Source organism: Peromyscus californicus, unplaced genomic scaffold, assembly GCF_007827085.1.
Source record: "Peromyscus californicus insignis strain IS unplaced genomic scaffold, ASM782708v3 Scaffold_4__1_contigs__length_199733344, whole genome shotgun sequence".
NCBI classification, from domain to species: Eukaryota; Metazoa; Chordata; class Mammalia; order Rodentia; family Cricetidae; genus Peromyscus; species Peromyscus californicus.
In genome coordinates, this window is record NW_026294562.1 from 162265523 (window position 1) to 162282250 (window position 16728).

Consider the following 16728-nt stretch of genomic DNA (forward strand, 5'->3'; position numbering starts at 1 on the left):
CTGGACATGCAGCTTTTTCACTATACACACAACAAAATAAAGCTTGCCTTAAAAAAAAAAGAAAGAAAGAAAGAAAGAAAGAAAGAAAGAAAGAAAGAAAGAAAGAAAGCAATATACTGCAACAGATACATGTATGGTCTTATCCACAGCATCGGTTAGCTACAGTTCATAGTGGTTAGAAAATTAAACAGAAATTTCCAAGCTGGGTATGGCAGTATATGCCTCAAGTAGCTGAGGCAGAAGGATTGCTGCGAGTTCCAAGTCCTCCTGGGCTGAATTAAAAAAAAAAAAAATCTGGCAGGACGTGGTCATATAGACCCTTAATCCCAGTACTCAGGAGGCAGATCTTTGTGATTTTGAGGCAAGCCTAGACTACATAATGAGCCCCAGGCCAACCAGGGCTACAAAGTGAGATCCTGTCACCAAAAAAAGAAAAAAAAAGTCTGAAATTTTAAATTTTCACTGAACTGACCAATCCCCTTAAAACACCCCACCACCACCTCCCACCCCATCGAATGTCTCTTGGATCCCATGAGGTCCTCTGAGTCCCTCTGGGTGAACCTTTTCCCTGGGGATCCCTACACATCTTACCTACTCCCTCCTGGGCCTCAGGGCGCACTGGCTGACAGAGCCCAATCCCAACGCGGAGGAGCTGTTCAGGATGGTGGGCGAAATCTTCATCTACTGGTCCAAGTCCCACGTGAGTCCCCATCCAAGTGTGAGCCCCGACCCACGCCGCAGTCCCCGCCCCCATCACTCTCCTCTCTAAGCCCAGAAGCTGATGCCCGAGGGCGCCGTCCCCCAGTCTCGGGTCTGAGCCCCACGCTGCTTCTCCCACCAGAACTTCAAGCGTGAGGAACAGAACTTTGTGGTCCAGAATGAGATCAACAACATGTCCTTCCTGACTGCGGACAATAAGAGCAAAATGGCCAAGGTGAGCGCTCAGCAGACCGAGGACGCGGGTGGGAGCACCCCCCGCCCCGACTACCTCTGCGGCCCCTCCTGACCCAGTCCTCTCCTGTTCCGATAGTATCCCCTTTAACTCTCAGGGCACACTTCTTCCCTCTTCCTTAGTCTCCCATACCCTCCTCAGGTCCCTTCCCTCCACATCTCACGCCTTTTCCTGTTACCCTCCTCCTCTTCCTACCTCCTCTTCCCCCACTCCCCTTTCCCTCCACTTTCCTCCGTCTTCCTCATTTCTTTCTTCCCTCCTCTTCCTCTGCCTCCCTATGCTCTCGCCCTCCCTACCTCCCCTCCCCTCCTCCATCCCTCCCCCATCTCCTTACCCATCTCCGGCCTCTGTTTCCTCACCCCTTCCCTCCCCACCCCATCACTTCCCGTTCCTCCTCCCTCCCATTTCTTCCCTTCTCTCCCCATTACTCCACACCCTTCCTTTCTTTTCTCTCTTTTCATAACTGCCCTCTTCGGGGGTCATAAAGAACAGCACCCCCCCCAAGTCAAGGTCTGGACATGCTCAACTGAAGGATGGGTGGTGGGGAGGCGCGTGGCAGAGGAGCCAGGGTCCTGCTAGCTTGGAATTGGGTCTGGGGCTCTCTGTCGGGCTGGGGTAACCCTTCTTGTCTCTGTCTGCAACCTGTTGGAGCAGGCGGGAGACGTACAGGTCAGCGCCACATCTGGAACCTTCTGCATGGATTTCGGCTAATTCCTTTTCCCACCAAAGCCCCACCCTCTCAAACCCCGTGTTCCTGTCCCTACCCTCTGTCCTCAGCTCCTGGCCTCCGTCCCCCTTCCTCTGTGTCTCCTTCCTCCCCTACCACCTGCTCCTTCCCCACTCTCAGCTTTGACAAGTTTGGACGAGTTGTTGAATTATTTCTTTCCTGGGTTTTGGTGGTTTTTCTTTTCTTTCTTTTTTTTTTTTTTTTTTTTTTTTTTTGGTTTTGTTACCAAAAAAAAAAAAATCAACATGCATTGTGGGCTGAGTTCTAGGGGTATGGAGTGGGACAGCTGCATGGTTGGGGGGAGCCCTGGCTGTGCACAGGTGTATGTTTGGGGCTCTGGAATCCAATAGACGTGGGTAGAACCCAGTGATGGTCGTGAGCTGTGTGACTCTCACCAAATGTCATCTTTTCGAGCCTCTGATGGCCCCAGGCCCAGGGCTCTTTAAAGACTCTTTAAATGCTGCATGTGGGGACATGGGCAGTGCCTGTCACTTGGGCCATGCTCAGCATTGCCGTGGATGGGGCTCTGGCCGCAGCTCGCCACTGGATTTCTTGTTGGCATGACTGGAGTGGCCTTGGCCAGGGAGGGGTCTGCACCTGAGACTCCAGAACGTGGCTGTGGACTCTGTGTTCTGTGTTTTGGCTCCCAGATCTTTCCAGATCTCTCTTGCATCTTCTGTCGTTTTGTGTCCTTGTCTGCCTCAGTGTTTCGGTGTCTCCCTTTCTTCCAACTTATCTTGTCTCTTGGGGCTCTTTGTGGGCCCACATCTTTGTTTTGTTCTTGGAAACTTGGCTTGGGGGATGTGAAGTGTGGGGTGGAGCATGGTAGACACGGGACTCTGGAATTTTCTTAGAGAGGATCACTAGAGCTTGAAAACCTAGGGAGACATACAAGGAACCTAGCTAGAAGTGGGGGATACAGGCTCCGGATGGGGTGAGGAGGTTATGGTCAGGGCTCTGGCACAAGGTGAGTGAGGTCAGGATGGAAATAGACATGTACTCTGATGTTAGGGAGGGTTGCTGGCCATACAGGTTAGGAGCTGGGTTGTGTAAAATGGCTGTAGGTTGGAGCTAGGGCAGTGGGGTGGGGACTTGGACAAGCACTGAGCCCTGTGTCCCCACAGTCAGGTGGCTCGGACCAGGAACGCACCAAGAAGAAGCGCCGAGGGGACCGGTACTCGGTGCAGACATCTTTGATCGTGGCCACACTCAAGAAGATGCTGCCAATCGGACTAAACATGTGTGCTCCTACCGACCAGGACCTCATTGTGTTGGCCAAGGCCCGCTATGCCCTGGTGCTTGCCCAGCCCCTCCCAGTACCCCACCCTGACCCTAGGACCTCAGTGAACCCCTAGAAACCAAGGGGTGTCTCAGAATCCTACTGTAGGGTCCCCAAAGCCCTGCAGGACCCCAAACTCTTACCAAACCCTCTAGAATGCTCCGAGCCTTGCCCCAGCATGCCGAGGACACATTTTAACTCTCAAATGCAACCAGAGAATAAGCTCCAATAAGCTCCATCAGGAACCGCTGGCCTCTCCCCCACAGCCATGTTATAACCACTGAGACCCTGATGGTCTCCCCAAGACCTGGAGTCTCTGAACTCTCCATCAAGATGCCCCCCAAATCTCCTGAGACTCACTGAACTCCTTGTAACTCCCCATATGCCCTCATGACTGAAGGTCTGTGATCCCATGGAACCGCTGACTCACCGCCCAGTGAACCTTTGTGATTCAAAGCACTGCCTCCCAGAATCCTAATGTCCCCTTCCCCAGAACCACCATTCCCAACCTCTGGGGTCCCGAAGGGTCCTAAGGATCAACTAACCCAGCTCTTAGAACTTCTTAATCCATCTGGGACCCCAAAAACCTCCATAAGGCCCACATCTCCCACACATGGAATGGCAAGATAATACTTCCTTTCAGCCTCAGGACCCCTAAGAAGCCCTCTAGGATTCTGCCCCACGACCCCTCTAAGCACTGGACAGCTTCCTACCCTGCGAGGGTCCTGAGGGCGCTTGAACTGTCCTGTTGCATTGCAGCGACCCCTTTCCTGGGACTCCCGAGGCCATTCCTCCACCTTACCCTCCTGGGAGATGTGATATCCTTAGGATACTTGCCCAGCCCCTCCCAGTACCCCACCCTGACCCTAGGACCCCAGGACACTACAGAGTCCTCCAGAGCCCCCACAACCCTCACTTTGAGCCTTGAGGTACCTCTTCACCCAGCTAACTCTTCTTTCGGCCCTGTGTAGCCAGATGTTTGATTGACCTTCCCAACTTCCTATAACCTCTGCTGACCTTGCCAGTTTCCCCCACAGCCCCCCTCCACCCATCACCTCCCCCGATCCTCCAGAACTCCCCATCCGACTCACCCCTGAAAAGTCCCTGCTGTTTGATTTTTAATGGTGTCCCCTGTCACACACACCCTGGACTCACTAATCCCTTCTGTCCCTTCAAGCCTGTGACTCTCCCTAGACATCTGTCCACGGCCCACAGTCATGTTCTTCTGGCTTTTCCCAGGTCATGCCCATCAGGTCCTGGGTGTCAGGCATAGAAGCAGGAGGGCTATGGGTCATGGAGGGGGCGAGGCCTCCAGAGTGACCCTGTGGGCCTTGTCTTCCCAGAAAGACACAGACGAGGAGGTCCGTGAATTCCTTCAAAACAACCTCAACCTTCAGGGAAAGGTATGTCCTTTACCGGGAGGTGTGTGAAGTACCAGGCCTGGAAGAGGGACCTTTTTTTTTTTTTTTTAATTACATTTATGTATTTAGTGTGTGTCTTAGCAAGCATGTAGAGGACAACTTGCAGGAATCAGTTCTCTTCTGCCACGTGGGTCCCGGGGATTAAACTCAGAACTTCAGGCTTGGCAGCAAGGGCCCTGACCCATTAATCCATCTTGCCAGCTCTGAAGACGGGACCTTGGTTCTTGGGCAGCCACCTAAACCAGGCAGTAGAAAGGAGGCAGACAGCCGGGGAGGTGCCTTCACGTGAGCATCCTTATTCCCCTCAGGTCGAAGGCTCCCCATCTCTTCGCTGGCAGATGGCACTGTACCGCGGCGTCCCAGGTCGTGAGGAAGATGCCGATGACCCTGAGAAAATTGTGCGTAGAGTCCAGGAAGTGTCTGCTGTGCTCTATCACCTGGACCAGGTGGGTGCCTTTTGTGGCTGAGTCTGTGAGCAGGGCCTGGTCTTGGGACTGTGGGCGGGGCCTGCTGGTGATGGGCGGGACTAGGAATGGAGCCTTGTGTGTAAGAGGTGATGTGTGGATGGGAAGAAACGGCATATTGCATCTAAGGACAAGTGTGACCAAGCATTGGGGCTAGGCTGAGACCTCCTGAAGATGCCTTGGGTCTGTTGGCGGAGGAGCCCATGTGTTCCTTTGACCCTGCTCCACTCTGCTTATAGACTTAAGCACACATGGGCAGCTTCCACTCAGGGTTGGGTGGGACTTGGGCCAGTGCCATAATCTGAGGACGTGACATACTGTCCCACCCTCCAGACGGAGCATCCTTACAAGTCCAAGAAAGCGGTGTGGCATAAACTCTTGTCCAAGCAGCGCCGGAGGGCAGTGGTAGCCTGCTTCCGCATGACGCCCCTGTACAACCTGCCCACGTAAGGCCTCTAGGGAGGAGAGTGCCAGGAACCCGGAGAAAGGAAGGGAGTGGGGGGTCGGGAGGATGGAGTGCTCATAAAGCTGAGTCTTAGGATTGAGGATGGCAGATGTGAGGGGCGTGGGGGAGACTCAGTGGCCTGGAGACCTTTGCCTTTGCAGACACCGAGCATGTAACATGTTCTTGGAGAGCTACAAGGCCTCCTGGATCCTGACTGAAGACCACAGTTTTGAGGACCGCATGATAGATGACCTATCAGTGAGCTGGGGACTGCCTGGGGATGTGGGACAGGGCTGGGAGGGGCTAGGGGAAACCTCAATATAGAAAACCTGGGGGCTGGAGAGATGGCTCAGCAGTTAAGAGCACTGGTTGTTCTTCTAAAGGACCCAGGTTCAATTCCCAGCACCCACGTGGCAGCTCACACATGTCTGTAACTCCAGTTCCAGGGTATCTGACATCCTTGAACAGGCATACATGCAGGCAAAACACCAATGCACATTTAAGAAAGAAAGAAAGAAAGAAAGAAAGAAAGAAAGAAAGAAAGAAAGAAAGAAAGAAAGAAAGAAAGAAAATAAAAGAAATGAAATGAGACCCCTTAGGCTTGATTTGGGAAAAGAGAGAAAAGTCTAGTCCAGCAAGGCTATGAGAGGAGACTGAAGGGGACCCCCAAAAGCCACCCTCCAGCCCTCACTCCATCCCTCCAGAAAGCTGGGGAGCAGGAGGAAGAGGAGGAAGAAGTGGAAGAAAAGAAGCCGGACCCCCTACACCAGCTGGTCCTGCACTTCAGCCGCACTGCTCTGACTGAGAAGAGGTGAGGACGCCTCCCTGCCTGAGACATCCCCCAGAGCTGTAAAAGCAGACAACAGCCTACCTTCAGTTTTAAAATTAGATCGATTTATTCATTGTGTGTGCATAGACGCATATATGTGCACAGTGCTCATGTGGAGGTCAGAGGACAACTTGAAGGAGTCTCTTCTTTCCTTCCACCAAGTGTGGGTCCAAGTAATCAAACTCAGCCTTCCTTGGCAGCAAGCTCCTTCACCCTCTGAACCATCTTACTGGCCCCCGATCATCAGACCTTTTAGCATCACATCGCATACAGTATACAACTACTGTCTACACAAGATGTTCAGCACAGGCTGAACATCTTGTCTGAGAGGCCCACAGAAGATGCCACATGGGTTTGTTAGAAGAACGTGTCTTACATAAACCACATCTGGGCTGGAGGTGTAGATTAACAGTAGCATGCTTGCTTGGCATGCACAAGGCCCTGGGTTCAACCCTCAGAACTGGAACAAAACAAAACAACTGAAATGAAAACATTTTTCTGACAAAGATCAGGCCGTTGTGAGGGAAAATCAACATAGATGAAAAATTTCTGCTCCATAGAAATTTTCTTCTAACTCATTTGAGACTTTCTATGGGTTAATAATAATCTTGGTAATTAACGGCAGTGAAGATGCTTCTGGCAATAATAAGTAAGGGATGGAGGGATGGCTCAGCAGTTAAGGGCTCTTGCTGCTCTTGCAGAAGACCCCAGTTCAGTATCAACATCCACATAACTGCTGGCCACCATCTGTAACTCCAGTTTGGGGAGATCTGGCTCCCTCTTCTGGCCTCTGCAGATAGTGCATGCACGTGGTGCACATGCAGACAAGGGGCACACACATAAAAATAAGTTTTAAAATTTAAAAATTAAGCCAGGCACGGTGGTGCACGCCTTTAATCCCAGCACTTGGGAGGCAGAGGCAGGTGGATCTCTGTGAGTTGGAGGCCAGCCTGGTCTTCAGAGCAAGTTCCAAGACAGCCAAGGATACACAGAGAAGTCCTGTTTCCAACCCACCCCCACCCCCACCCCCGCACACGCGCGTGCGGACATACACACACACACACACACACACAAATTAAAAATTAACAATAGAGCAACATTTGTGAAGTGCTTATGATATCTGGCACATAGTAATCATGAAACATTGGCTCACTTACTCTTTAGATTGTTCTTACCAACTCCTTTTGTTTTGTGGATGAGGACCCACAGGGATTTATTTTTCTCACCTACCAGGAGGTCAGGATCTAGACAGTCTGGGGCTGGGCAGGGTGACAGACAGGGACCCCCACTCTTTCTAATTTTCTATGCTGTCAGTCTTAGCTTGAGTCTTATGGTCTGTATGAGTTTCTTACATGTCACTGCAAACATCATACTTGACAGAAACAGCTTAAGGGGAAGAGAGATTTATTTCTTGGTTTGCTCTTGTTTTTTGAAGAACGTTTTATGGAACATAACCACACCCATTCATGTATACTTCGTGTCTGCTCTCACACAGGCGCACTGAGGATGCAGCCCAGACTTTTATGGCCTGAAAGGCCTAAAGTATGTGCTGTTTTCCTGTCCCACTGCCCCCCACACCTTGAGACAAGGTCTCACTGTGTATCCCATCTGGAACTCACTCTGTAGACCAGGCTGGCCTGGAACTCACAGAGATGCTCCCGCCTCTACCTCCAGAGTGCTGGGACTAAAGGTGTGTGCCACCACGGCCCGGCTTGGTTTTGTTCTTTTTGAGACAGTCTCACTGTGAATCTAATGATTGTCTTGCTTCAGCCTCCTGAGTACTAGGATTGCAAGCTTGGGATCCATCTGAATATCATTTCAAACAATTTATTTTGGTTTCTAGTTTCAATGGATTTCAGTCCATCATGGCTGGCAGTGGGAGTGGGTAACAGAGGCTGTTACATGTTACATCATGACCACATGCCAGACAGGAGGAAGGGAGAGCCTTCCCTCTCCCCACGCCCAGCAAGACCTTTAACCTTTTTTCTCCCTGGTAAGCTTGTGCACATAGCTCAAGGGTCAAGATTCTGACATGTACCTATCATAGCCACAGGGGACATAGGGAAGCCGAGTGTCTTGTTTCCCATCTGTGAGAGACTTGTGACTCTAAAGTTAGTTTATGTAGGCTGAATCCCAGTGCAAGCTGTGCAACCTTGGCCAATCAAGATCTTTTGTGACTCAGTTTCCATATCTGTAAAATGGGGCTGGAAATGTATCTACCTAATAGGACCACTGTGAAGATAAGTCAGTTCATACATGGAGAACACCTGCCGGCTTTCTAAAGTAATAGATATGAAATGAGTGGCCGCAAGCTGAGCATGGTGCTACCCACGTGTAATCCCAGAACTCAGAAAAATAAGGCAAAAACATTGAAGGCCAGCCTGGGCTACATTTCCAGAATCTGCCACAAACAAAACAAAAGGCTGGGGACGTAGCTCAGTTGGTAGATCAATTCCCCCGCACCATGAAAACCAGGCATGGTGGTGCACACCTGGGATCCCAGGACTCAGAAGGTGCAGGCGTCATGGTGAGAAGCCCAGGGTCATTTCAACTACATGTTGAGTTTGAGGCCAGTCTGGGCTACATGAGACCTTATCTCAATTAAGAAAAGGAAAGGAGGGCTGGAGAGATGGCTCAGAGGTTAAGAGCACTGCTTGCTCTTCTGAAGGTCCTGAGTTCAATTCCCAGCAACCACATGGTGGCTCACAACCATCTGTAATGAGATCTGGTGCACTCTTCTGGCCTGCAGGGATGCGTGCAGACAGAACACTGTATACATAATAAATAAATCTTAAAAAAAAAAAAAAAAAGTTGGCCGGGCGGTGGTGGCGCACGCCTTTAATCCCAGCACTCGGGAGGCAGAGCCAGGCGGATCTCTGTGAGTTCGAGGCCAGCCTGGACTACCAAGTGAGTTCCAGGAAAGGCGCAAAGCTACACAGAGAAACCCTGTCTCGAAAAACCAAAAAAAAAAAAAAAAGTTTATTAAAAAAAAAAAGAAAAGAAAAGGAGGAGGCAGAGGCAGGCAGAGCTCTGTGAGTTCGAGGCCAACCTGGTCTACAGAGTAAGTTCCAGGACAGGCTCCAACGCTACATGGAGAAGCCCTGTCTTGAAAAAAGAAAAGAAAAAGAAAAAAGAAAGAAAGAAAAGGAAAGAAAAAATTGGGAGGTGTCGCCACTGGGTCTGTCTCGCTGCTTCCTTCCTCAGCAAACTGGATGAGGATTACCTGTACATGGCATATGCAGACATCATGGCAAAGGTGAGCCCTGCCTCTGCTCTGCGGAGTGTTACCTTCTCCCTGGATGTAGTGCTGCCCCGCCCCCAGCACTGAGCGGCTGGGGGGGTGCAGGGCGTCCCCTTTGCTCACCATCAACTGATGCTGCTTCCCAGAGTTGCCACCTGGAGGAGGGCGGGGAAAATGGCGAAGAAGGTGAAGAGGAGGGATCGGAAGTGTCCTTTGAGGTAGGTGGCTTGGGGATCCTGGAGGAAGGGCTAGGGACTCTTGACTCCCATTCATCCAGCCTGTGACCAGAGGGCTATACCTGGGCACACAGTAGCAACAAAGTTAGACCTCAGGGTGAAAGCCACAGGAGCCAGACATTAACGATACAGGAGATTCACAGTGGTGTAGGGAGGCATGGGTAGAGGGTGGGCCTGGGATGCGGCCAACTCGGGGGGAAAGGTACAGCAGCCCAGACACAGGTCTCCCCAGCCTGGTGGGAGAGTATCAGAGAGGGATCTCAGAGAAGAAACTAGCTAAGCAGGATAAGAGCAACCAACAGCCATCCATGGTATCAAACACCTGTGATCCCAGCATTCGGGAGGATGAGTCAGAAGAATCATGAGTTCGAGCCCTGCCTAGGATACACAATGAGCTTTAAGAAAGGAGGGGGAAGCTATTTAGGGCTAGAGAGATGGCTCAGTGGTTAAGAGCACTTGCTGCTCTTGCAGAGGCCCTGAGTTCAATTCCCAGCAACCACATGGCAGCTCACAAACTGCTGTAATTCCAGTTCCAGGGGAATCTTATGCCCTCTTCTGGACTCTATGGGTACTGCATACATTACACATACAGATGCACATGCACAGAAAATAAATATCTTTTAAAAATTTATTATAGCCAGGCGGTGGTGGCACACGCCTTTAATCCCAGCACTCGGGAGGCAGAGCCAGGCGGATCTCTGTGAGTTCAAGGCCAGCCTGGTCTACAGAGCGAGATCCAGGAAAGGCGCAAAGCTACACGGAGAAACCCTGTCTCGAAAAACCAAAAAAAAAAAAAAAAATTTATTTTAAAATGAAATTCATAAGCATAATGATTTATGGTTGTAATAACAGCACTTGGAAGGCTAAGGCAGGAGGATCATCAAAAGTTCCAGGCCAATACAGGGCTACACTATAAGACCTTTGTCAAAACCAAATCTGTAATTGGATCTGAAGCAAGATGTAGCAGGGGGTAATTAGGAGGTTGTTATGGACATTAAGTGGTATTTCAAGATGTCTGAGACAATGCTATGACATGGATGCATTTATGATCCTTCTTGGCGGCAAAAGCGTGGGTTCTGACGACCCCTCCACAGCAGAAGGAATGCCGGGTTTCCCTTAGAGAGCGGTGCACAGGAACGTGGGGCTTTTCACGCGCATGCCCTCAGATGGCTTAAGCTCTAGCCACTGACCTGCCTGAGGGCCCTAGACCTGAGCCAGGTCCAGGAGATAAATAGGATGTAAGCCCCTTGGGGGATGAAGAGTGGCAGGGGTGGCTGGAGCTGGGGAGACAGACAGGGAGGAGGAGGGGGTCCTGGGGACCCAGGCTAGGCTACTGAGCACTGAAACCTGCCCCACCCCCACCCCAGGAGAAGGAGATGGAGAAGCAGAGGCTCCTGTACCAGCAGTCACGGCTGCACAACCGGGGTGCTGCTGAGATGGTACTGCAGATGATCAGTGCCTGCAAAGGTGCCGTCTGTGCCCCCCAACCCCAGGCATTCCCCCGTCCCCTGTGAGCACAACCCACCATATCATCCTGGGTGCCGACCTGCTGGCTCCGGCCACCTCTGCATGCCTCCGACCTGCATACACACTCCAGCTCTTGCAAATTCTTCTCACATGCCTGCCTTTCATTCTCCCTTCCGCCCTTTGGCCACAAACACACACACACACACACACACACACACGCACACACACACACACACACACACACACACACACACACACGTCTGTGCATATACTTCATCTCCTCCCTTCATTCCCTGAAATGGCTTTTTTTGGGGGGGGGGGCCTCAGACTCAGCAGACCATTTATGTTATTTTATTTTATTTTTTATTTTCTTTGCCTCATCTCCACCACCTCCAGGAGAGACAGGGGCCATGGTGTCCTCCACCTTGAAGCTGGGCATCTCCATCCTCAACGGAGGGAACGCTGAAGTACAGCAGGTAACAGACACAGGATCTTGGGAGGAAGGTTAAGAGTGTGGGTCGGTGGGTGGGTGTGGATGGGTGCTCCTGAGTGGCTTCCAGGTCTCCCCCACCCCCATCTCCTGCTGCTTCCACTGCAGAAAATGCTGGATTACCTGAAGGACAAGAAGGAAGTGGGCTTCTTCCAGAGCATCCAGGCACTAATGCAGACATGCAGGTGGGTCTTGCAGTTCTGTTCTACTGGGGAGGCTGTGTCCTCCTGCCCTGGGCTACTCCTGGTTTACTTAGGCTGTGCTGGCCCAGGAAAAGGGACTTACACAGAGAAACGCAAAGTCTAGAGAGCTGACCAGAGGAATCCAGGTGGAGGGCAGAACGTCACAGTTGTGAGGATGAGTTATGGGCTGGCGCTGGACCTTGGTGGCAGACTACCTACCTAGGCTGTGCAAGGCCAGCCGGGCTTCCTTCTCCAGCGTGGAGGGCAGGGTGGAAGATATGATGCGTGCCTGGGACCTCAGCACTCAGAAAGTAGGAGAATTACAGAGACTGTAAGGACAGCCTGAGCTCCATGAGACCCTGTCTCAAAAAAGGAACGGGAGGAGGAGGGTAGTAACATCGGTTCAGACAGTCGGAACCAGGAGGTTATTGACAGTTCCAGGGAGGTCGCAGCAGGGCGCTTGGGCACTCTTGGATAACTGCTCTGTCTTCCTCCCTTCTTGCCGTCAGCTGATTTTTTTTTCTACCCTCTGTAGGTTTTGCTAACTGGTGTTTCCGTTTCTTCATGATTTCAGCTTGCATACTGGACTTACCTCTCTTCACAGGGCCAGGGTGGAGGAGGCTTAAGGAAGAGGGTGGGAGAGGGGGCACAGATGGAGGGCAGAAGGAGGGTAGGGTCCAGGCAGGGGGTGAGGGACTGATCAGGAGGTAGACAGGGTGAAGGGTGGGATGGAGGATCTGCAGAAGGCGAGGGGTGTGGCCGGGACATAGCTTCCATCTGCTCTCTGATGTTGCTTGCCCTCTAATCCATTTCTTCTGGTCCTCCATGGCTCTTCAGCCGCAGTGGGGGCTGCCAGGCCATGGCTAAGACAGAAACCAGACCCTCACCACCTCCATCACCTCTTTCCTCAGTGTCCTGGACCTCAATGCCTTCGAGAGGCAGAACAAGGCAGAGGGGCTGGGCATGGTGAACGAGGATGGAACTGGTGAGACCTTCTTCTGGGTGCCCCTCTCCCTGGGACATGACCTTCCCCAGGGTCCCCCCTCCATCCACTGTCACTGCCCAGCCCACAGTCCCGGTCCTCCAAGGCACCCCCCATTCCCAAGCGTTCCCTTGGGTTCCCCCAGGGTTGTGATCCCCAGTCCTGAGGACCCCCTCCGTCCCTCCAGGGTCTCCCTTCCCATGGGATCCACCCCTGGGTGTCCTTCTGTCGGGTGTCACCTCACCCACCACGTGCCCCAAGTCTCACTCTGGTTGCTGTTCATTAATGTCCCTAATCCGGTTAATCGAGTCTTCTCTTTGCTGTGTTTTGACGTGTCTAACTTTCCACCCTGACCTCTGCCCCCTGCCTCTCTTGGGTTCTCTCTCTCTCTCTCTCTCTCTCTCTCTCTCTCTCTCTCTCTCTCTCTCTCCCCCTCCCTCCCTCCCTCTCTCCCTCTCTCTCCCCCTCCCTCCCTCCCTCTCTCCCTCTCTCTCCCCCTCCCTCCCTCCCTCTCTCCCTCCCCTGGCTTTCCCCTCATTCCTCTTCCTTGATAACCCACTCCTTCCTGTCTCCTTATGGCTGTCTTTCTCTCTCTGCTTGTGTCTGTGTGTCTGTCTTTGTCTCCATCTGTGTCACTGTACTTCTGTCTGTCTCTGTCTCTTTTTCCTCTTTTCTCCTGCTTCCTCCTCCCATCCTGTTGGCTGTCCCAGTCATCAATCGCCAGAACGGTAATTCCCCCGCCACCCATTGCTGTGCTGCGCCCACCCTCCCCTTCTAACCCCCGATGCCCCCTGGGGCTGAGGATCTGGGACAGTCAGGGAGGTCAGGGTGGTGGACCCTTGAGTGAATCCTACGGAGAAGGTTGAGGTCCCCCAAGTCCAGAGGCCGGTGACATTGTGAATAAGTCTTCTATCTAGCTCAAGCCTCAGTTTCCCGTGTGTAACACAGAAGTTAGAAAAGATAGTCAGTCAAGGTGCCTTTTCAGCTGGATATTTTGGGCCTTCCTAGACCCAGATTCCCAGTCCAGGGTGGGATGAGCCCTCCCCCATACCCACCCTCTCTGCGCTGTGCGTCCCAAACCCAGGTGGTGGTCAGCGTTTGCGGGAGGCAAGCACTCTAATTGGTGCCGCGCGTGCCCTCTGCGCCTGCTCTGATTGGCCCACTCCCAATCCAGTTCTCATAGCCCACCATGATTGGTTTCTTTCAGATGTCTATTCTGATTGGACCATTTGATACCTCCCTCTGCTTCTCCAGGGTTGGCTGCTTTTGAGGCTTTGGGCCAGTTGGTTGGCTTTCAATCCCCGTCTCCTCCCACCCCAGTCCTCCCCTGCTCAGAGCCTTGTGTGCAAGTGACCCCAACTCCTGTAATCCATTAACCCCTGCAGCCCCAGCTCAGGGTTATACCAGCTTCGGAATGTCTGCTGGGTCGCTCCTTGATGTCACACAAGTGGTGACATTGGAGGGACCCTGGTGTACAAAGACACTTGAGGCTCCCAGCTTCATGACCCAGGGCTCCTCGGGCCTCCATCGACGGAGCTCACTGGCTGGTGTCTTGGATGGTCCTCATAGTGTCTTTGAAGTGGTGGCCGCTCCTCCCAGCACCCCATACATTGTGCATGCGTGTGCAGTGTGCATGGGTTGTGTGCATGTGTGTGCTGTGTCCTGACGCATCTGACCCCTCCTGCGCCCCGCCCCTTTCCTTCCACCCAGGAGAGAAGGTCATGGCAGATGACGAATTCACACAAGACCTGTTCCGCTTTCTGCAGCTCCTCTGCGAGGGACATAACAATGGTGAGGTGGAGGGTGGGCGGGGTGGAGAGGACGGTGTGAGGTGTGGGGCTTCCAAAAGTTGCCTGAGCTGATCTCCAACCCCCTCCCCCTTCCCCCTCCTCCCTCCCCCATGATGACTTCCCCGGCCATGCTGGCCCAGCCTCAAGTCTCTCTACCTTCCTCTACTCTCATAAGAAGCGCAGTGTGTGAGGATCAGGGGTTCGAGGTCACCTTAGTTACAAGGCTAGCCTGAGCTACATGAGATCCTGTTCCAAAGAAACAAACAACAAATTCCTCTGAGTTCTGAAATTTCTGGACTCAAACCACTCAGCTTCATTTTCACTTCCTCTGGCCGGTCCAACTCCCCAAAGGCAATCTGCCAAAATCCAGTTTGGCCAGAAGTCAATTTACCCAAATGGGCAATTTGTCACACTCCGTTTTCCCACAGGCATTTGGCAGCCCTCCCTCACTGGGGGATGGATGCCAGTACTCAGAGTCCACAGACGAATGCATTGCTCGGTGTTTAAAAATGAGTCTATCCAATTTATTCATTTGTTTATCACATAAAACATTTTCCCAGAAGATGTACAGACTCTTTCTTAACAGAAGCAAGAATTTTCACAAGCTCTGTCCTCACTGTGCCAATTTGACAAAATCCAGGGCGAGCAGCCTGTTAACTAAACACGGTGTTGATGGAAAAATAGAACTCCATGCGGCTCAAACAGCTTACGCTAAAGGAACAGTTGAGCTGGGCGGCAAAGGCCTGTAATCTCAGGGCTCCGGCAGCCTGGCCGGAGGGTGACGAGCTCAAAGCCACCTTGGCTGCAAAGTGAAACTTTATCTCCCAAACCAAAAACAAAGAGCAGCCTAAATCCTGAACAGCCTTCCCACAAGGCCATTTCCATTACAAATGTGTGTCACGCAATCATGTGTGCAACGCTCCCAGTACATAGGCAACCATAGACTACACAGAGGGAGAGTGTATGTGTGTGTGTGTGTCTGTCTGTCTGCTGTCTGTCTCTGTGTGTGTATGTGTACCTATGTGACTGTGTGAGTGTGTGGTGCATGTCAGTATGTGTGTGACAGTGTGACTGTGTGTCTGTCTGTGGGACTGTGTGGTGCATGTCAGTATGTGTGTGACAGTGTGACTGTGTGTCTGTCTGTGGGACTGTGTGGTGCATGTCTGTATGTGTGTGACAGTGTGACTGTGTGTCTGTCTGTGGGACTGTGTGGTACATGTCTGTATGTGTGTGACAGTGTGACTGTGTGTCTGTCTGTGGGACTGTGTGATACATGTCAGTATGTGTGTGACAGTGTGACTGTGTGTCTGTCTGTGGGACTGTGTGGTGCATGTCTATATGTATGTGACAGTGTGACTGTGTGTCTGTCTGTGGGACTGTGTGGTACATGTCAGTATGTGTGTGACAGTGTGACTGTGTGTCTGTCTGTGGGACTGTGTGATCCATGTCTATATGTATGTGACAGTGTGACTGTGTGTCTGTCTGTGGGACATCAGGTGTCTTCCTCTGCCTGTCACTGTCTGCCTGATAGTCTTGAAGCAGGGTTTCTCACTGAACAAGAAGCACCCCTAGCCCCACCCCCCAAACCTCTGTCACTTAGACGGGCTGGCCAGGGAGCACTTGGGATCTGCTCATTTTCAGCTACATACTAAATTCAAGGCTATCCTGAGCTACATGAGATCCTGTCTCAAAAAAAACAAAGCAAAGTCAATAAAGCAAAACAAAAGAGGAAGAATGAGGAGACACAAATGGAGGACGGACTTAATCCCTATTTTCCCAGTAAATACTTGTTCAGAAAACTTTAATCAAAAACAATTGGACTTGGAAGAGGTGGGAAGGGGAGTGGGTTGGGGGGTGGGAGGATGGAGGAGAGGGGGATCTGTGGTTGGTATCTAAAATGAATAGAAAATTTCTTAATAATAAAAATTGAAAGAAAAAAAAAACAATTGGAAGCTGGGCATGGTGGCTCACATTTTTAATCCCAGCACTCGGGAGGCAGAGGCAGGTGAATTTCTGAGTCCTAGGCCAGCCTGGTCTACAGAGTGAGTTCCAGGATAGCCTCTTGGAGAAACTTTGTCTCAAACAAAATTAAATAAAAACAATTGAAGCTGGGTGTGGTGGTTACTCAGGTGTAACTTGGTACTTGGGAGACTGAGGTTAAGAGGATTTGAGGCTAGCCTGAGGCACCTCTCCAAACCCTGTCTCATGGAAACCTGATTAGAT

General features: G+C 51.7%; 1 protein-coding gene and 1 long non-coding RNA gene across 7 annotated transcripts in view; one reads left to right on the forward strand and one right to left on the reverse strand.

Annotated features, from left to right (window-relative positions):
* The window catches only part of Ryr1 (ryanodine receptor 1), a 132607-nt gene that overhangs the window by 76525 nt on the left and 39354 nt on the right, over positions 1–16728 (forward strand). For 3 of the 4 annotated variants that reach the window (XM_052761262.1, XM_052761259.1, XM_052761261.1), the window contains 17 exons: positions 613–700; positions 842–934; positions 1607–1621; positions 2804–2974; positions 4302–4361; positions 4688–4825; positions 5177–5289; positions 5450–5546; positions 5993–6099; positions 9322–9373; positions 9505–9576; positions 10962–11061; positions 11458–11537; positions 11660–11736; positions 12645–12718; positions 13426–13443; positions 14426–14506. In XM_052761262.1, coding sequence (XP_052617222.1) covers positions 613–700; positions 842–934; positions 1607–1621; positions 2804–2974; positions 4302–4361; positions 4688–4825; positions 5177–5289; positions 5450–5546; positions 5993–6099; positions 9322–9373; positions 9505–9576; positions 10962–11061; positions 11458–11537; positions 11660–11736; positions 12645–12718; positions 13426–13443; positions 14426–14506 — 1436 coding nt within the window. The remainder of the gene's footprint in view (positions 1–612; positions 701–841; positions 935–1606; positions 1622–2803; positions 2975–4301; positions 4362–4687; positions 4826–5176; positions 5290–5449; positions 5547–5992; positions 6100–9321; positions 9374–9504; positions 9577–10961; positions 11062–11457; positions 11538–11659; positions 11737–12644; positions 12719–13425; positions 13444–14425; positions 14507–16728) is intronic. The other variant, XM_052761260.1, reaches the window with a different exon arrangement.
* Positions 11441–14419, reverse strand: LOC128124692 (uncharacterized). Of its 3 annotated transcripts, none has more exons than XR_008222936.1 (4): positions 13771–14419; positions 11953–12596; positions 11675–11808; positions 11441–11553 (listed from the first exon to the last, which is right to left on the reverse strand). It is a non-coding gene; the product is annotated as an uncharacterized LOC128124692 (long non-coding RNA). The 3 variants fall into 3 exon arrangements; XR_008222935.1 differs by having other exon boundaries at positions 11675–11813; XR_008222934.1 differs by having other exon boundaries at positions 11675–11831.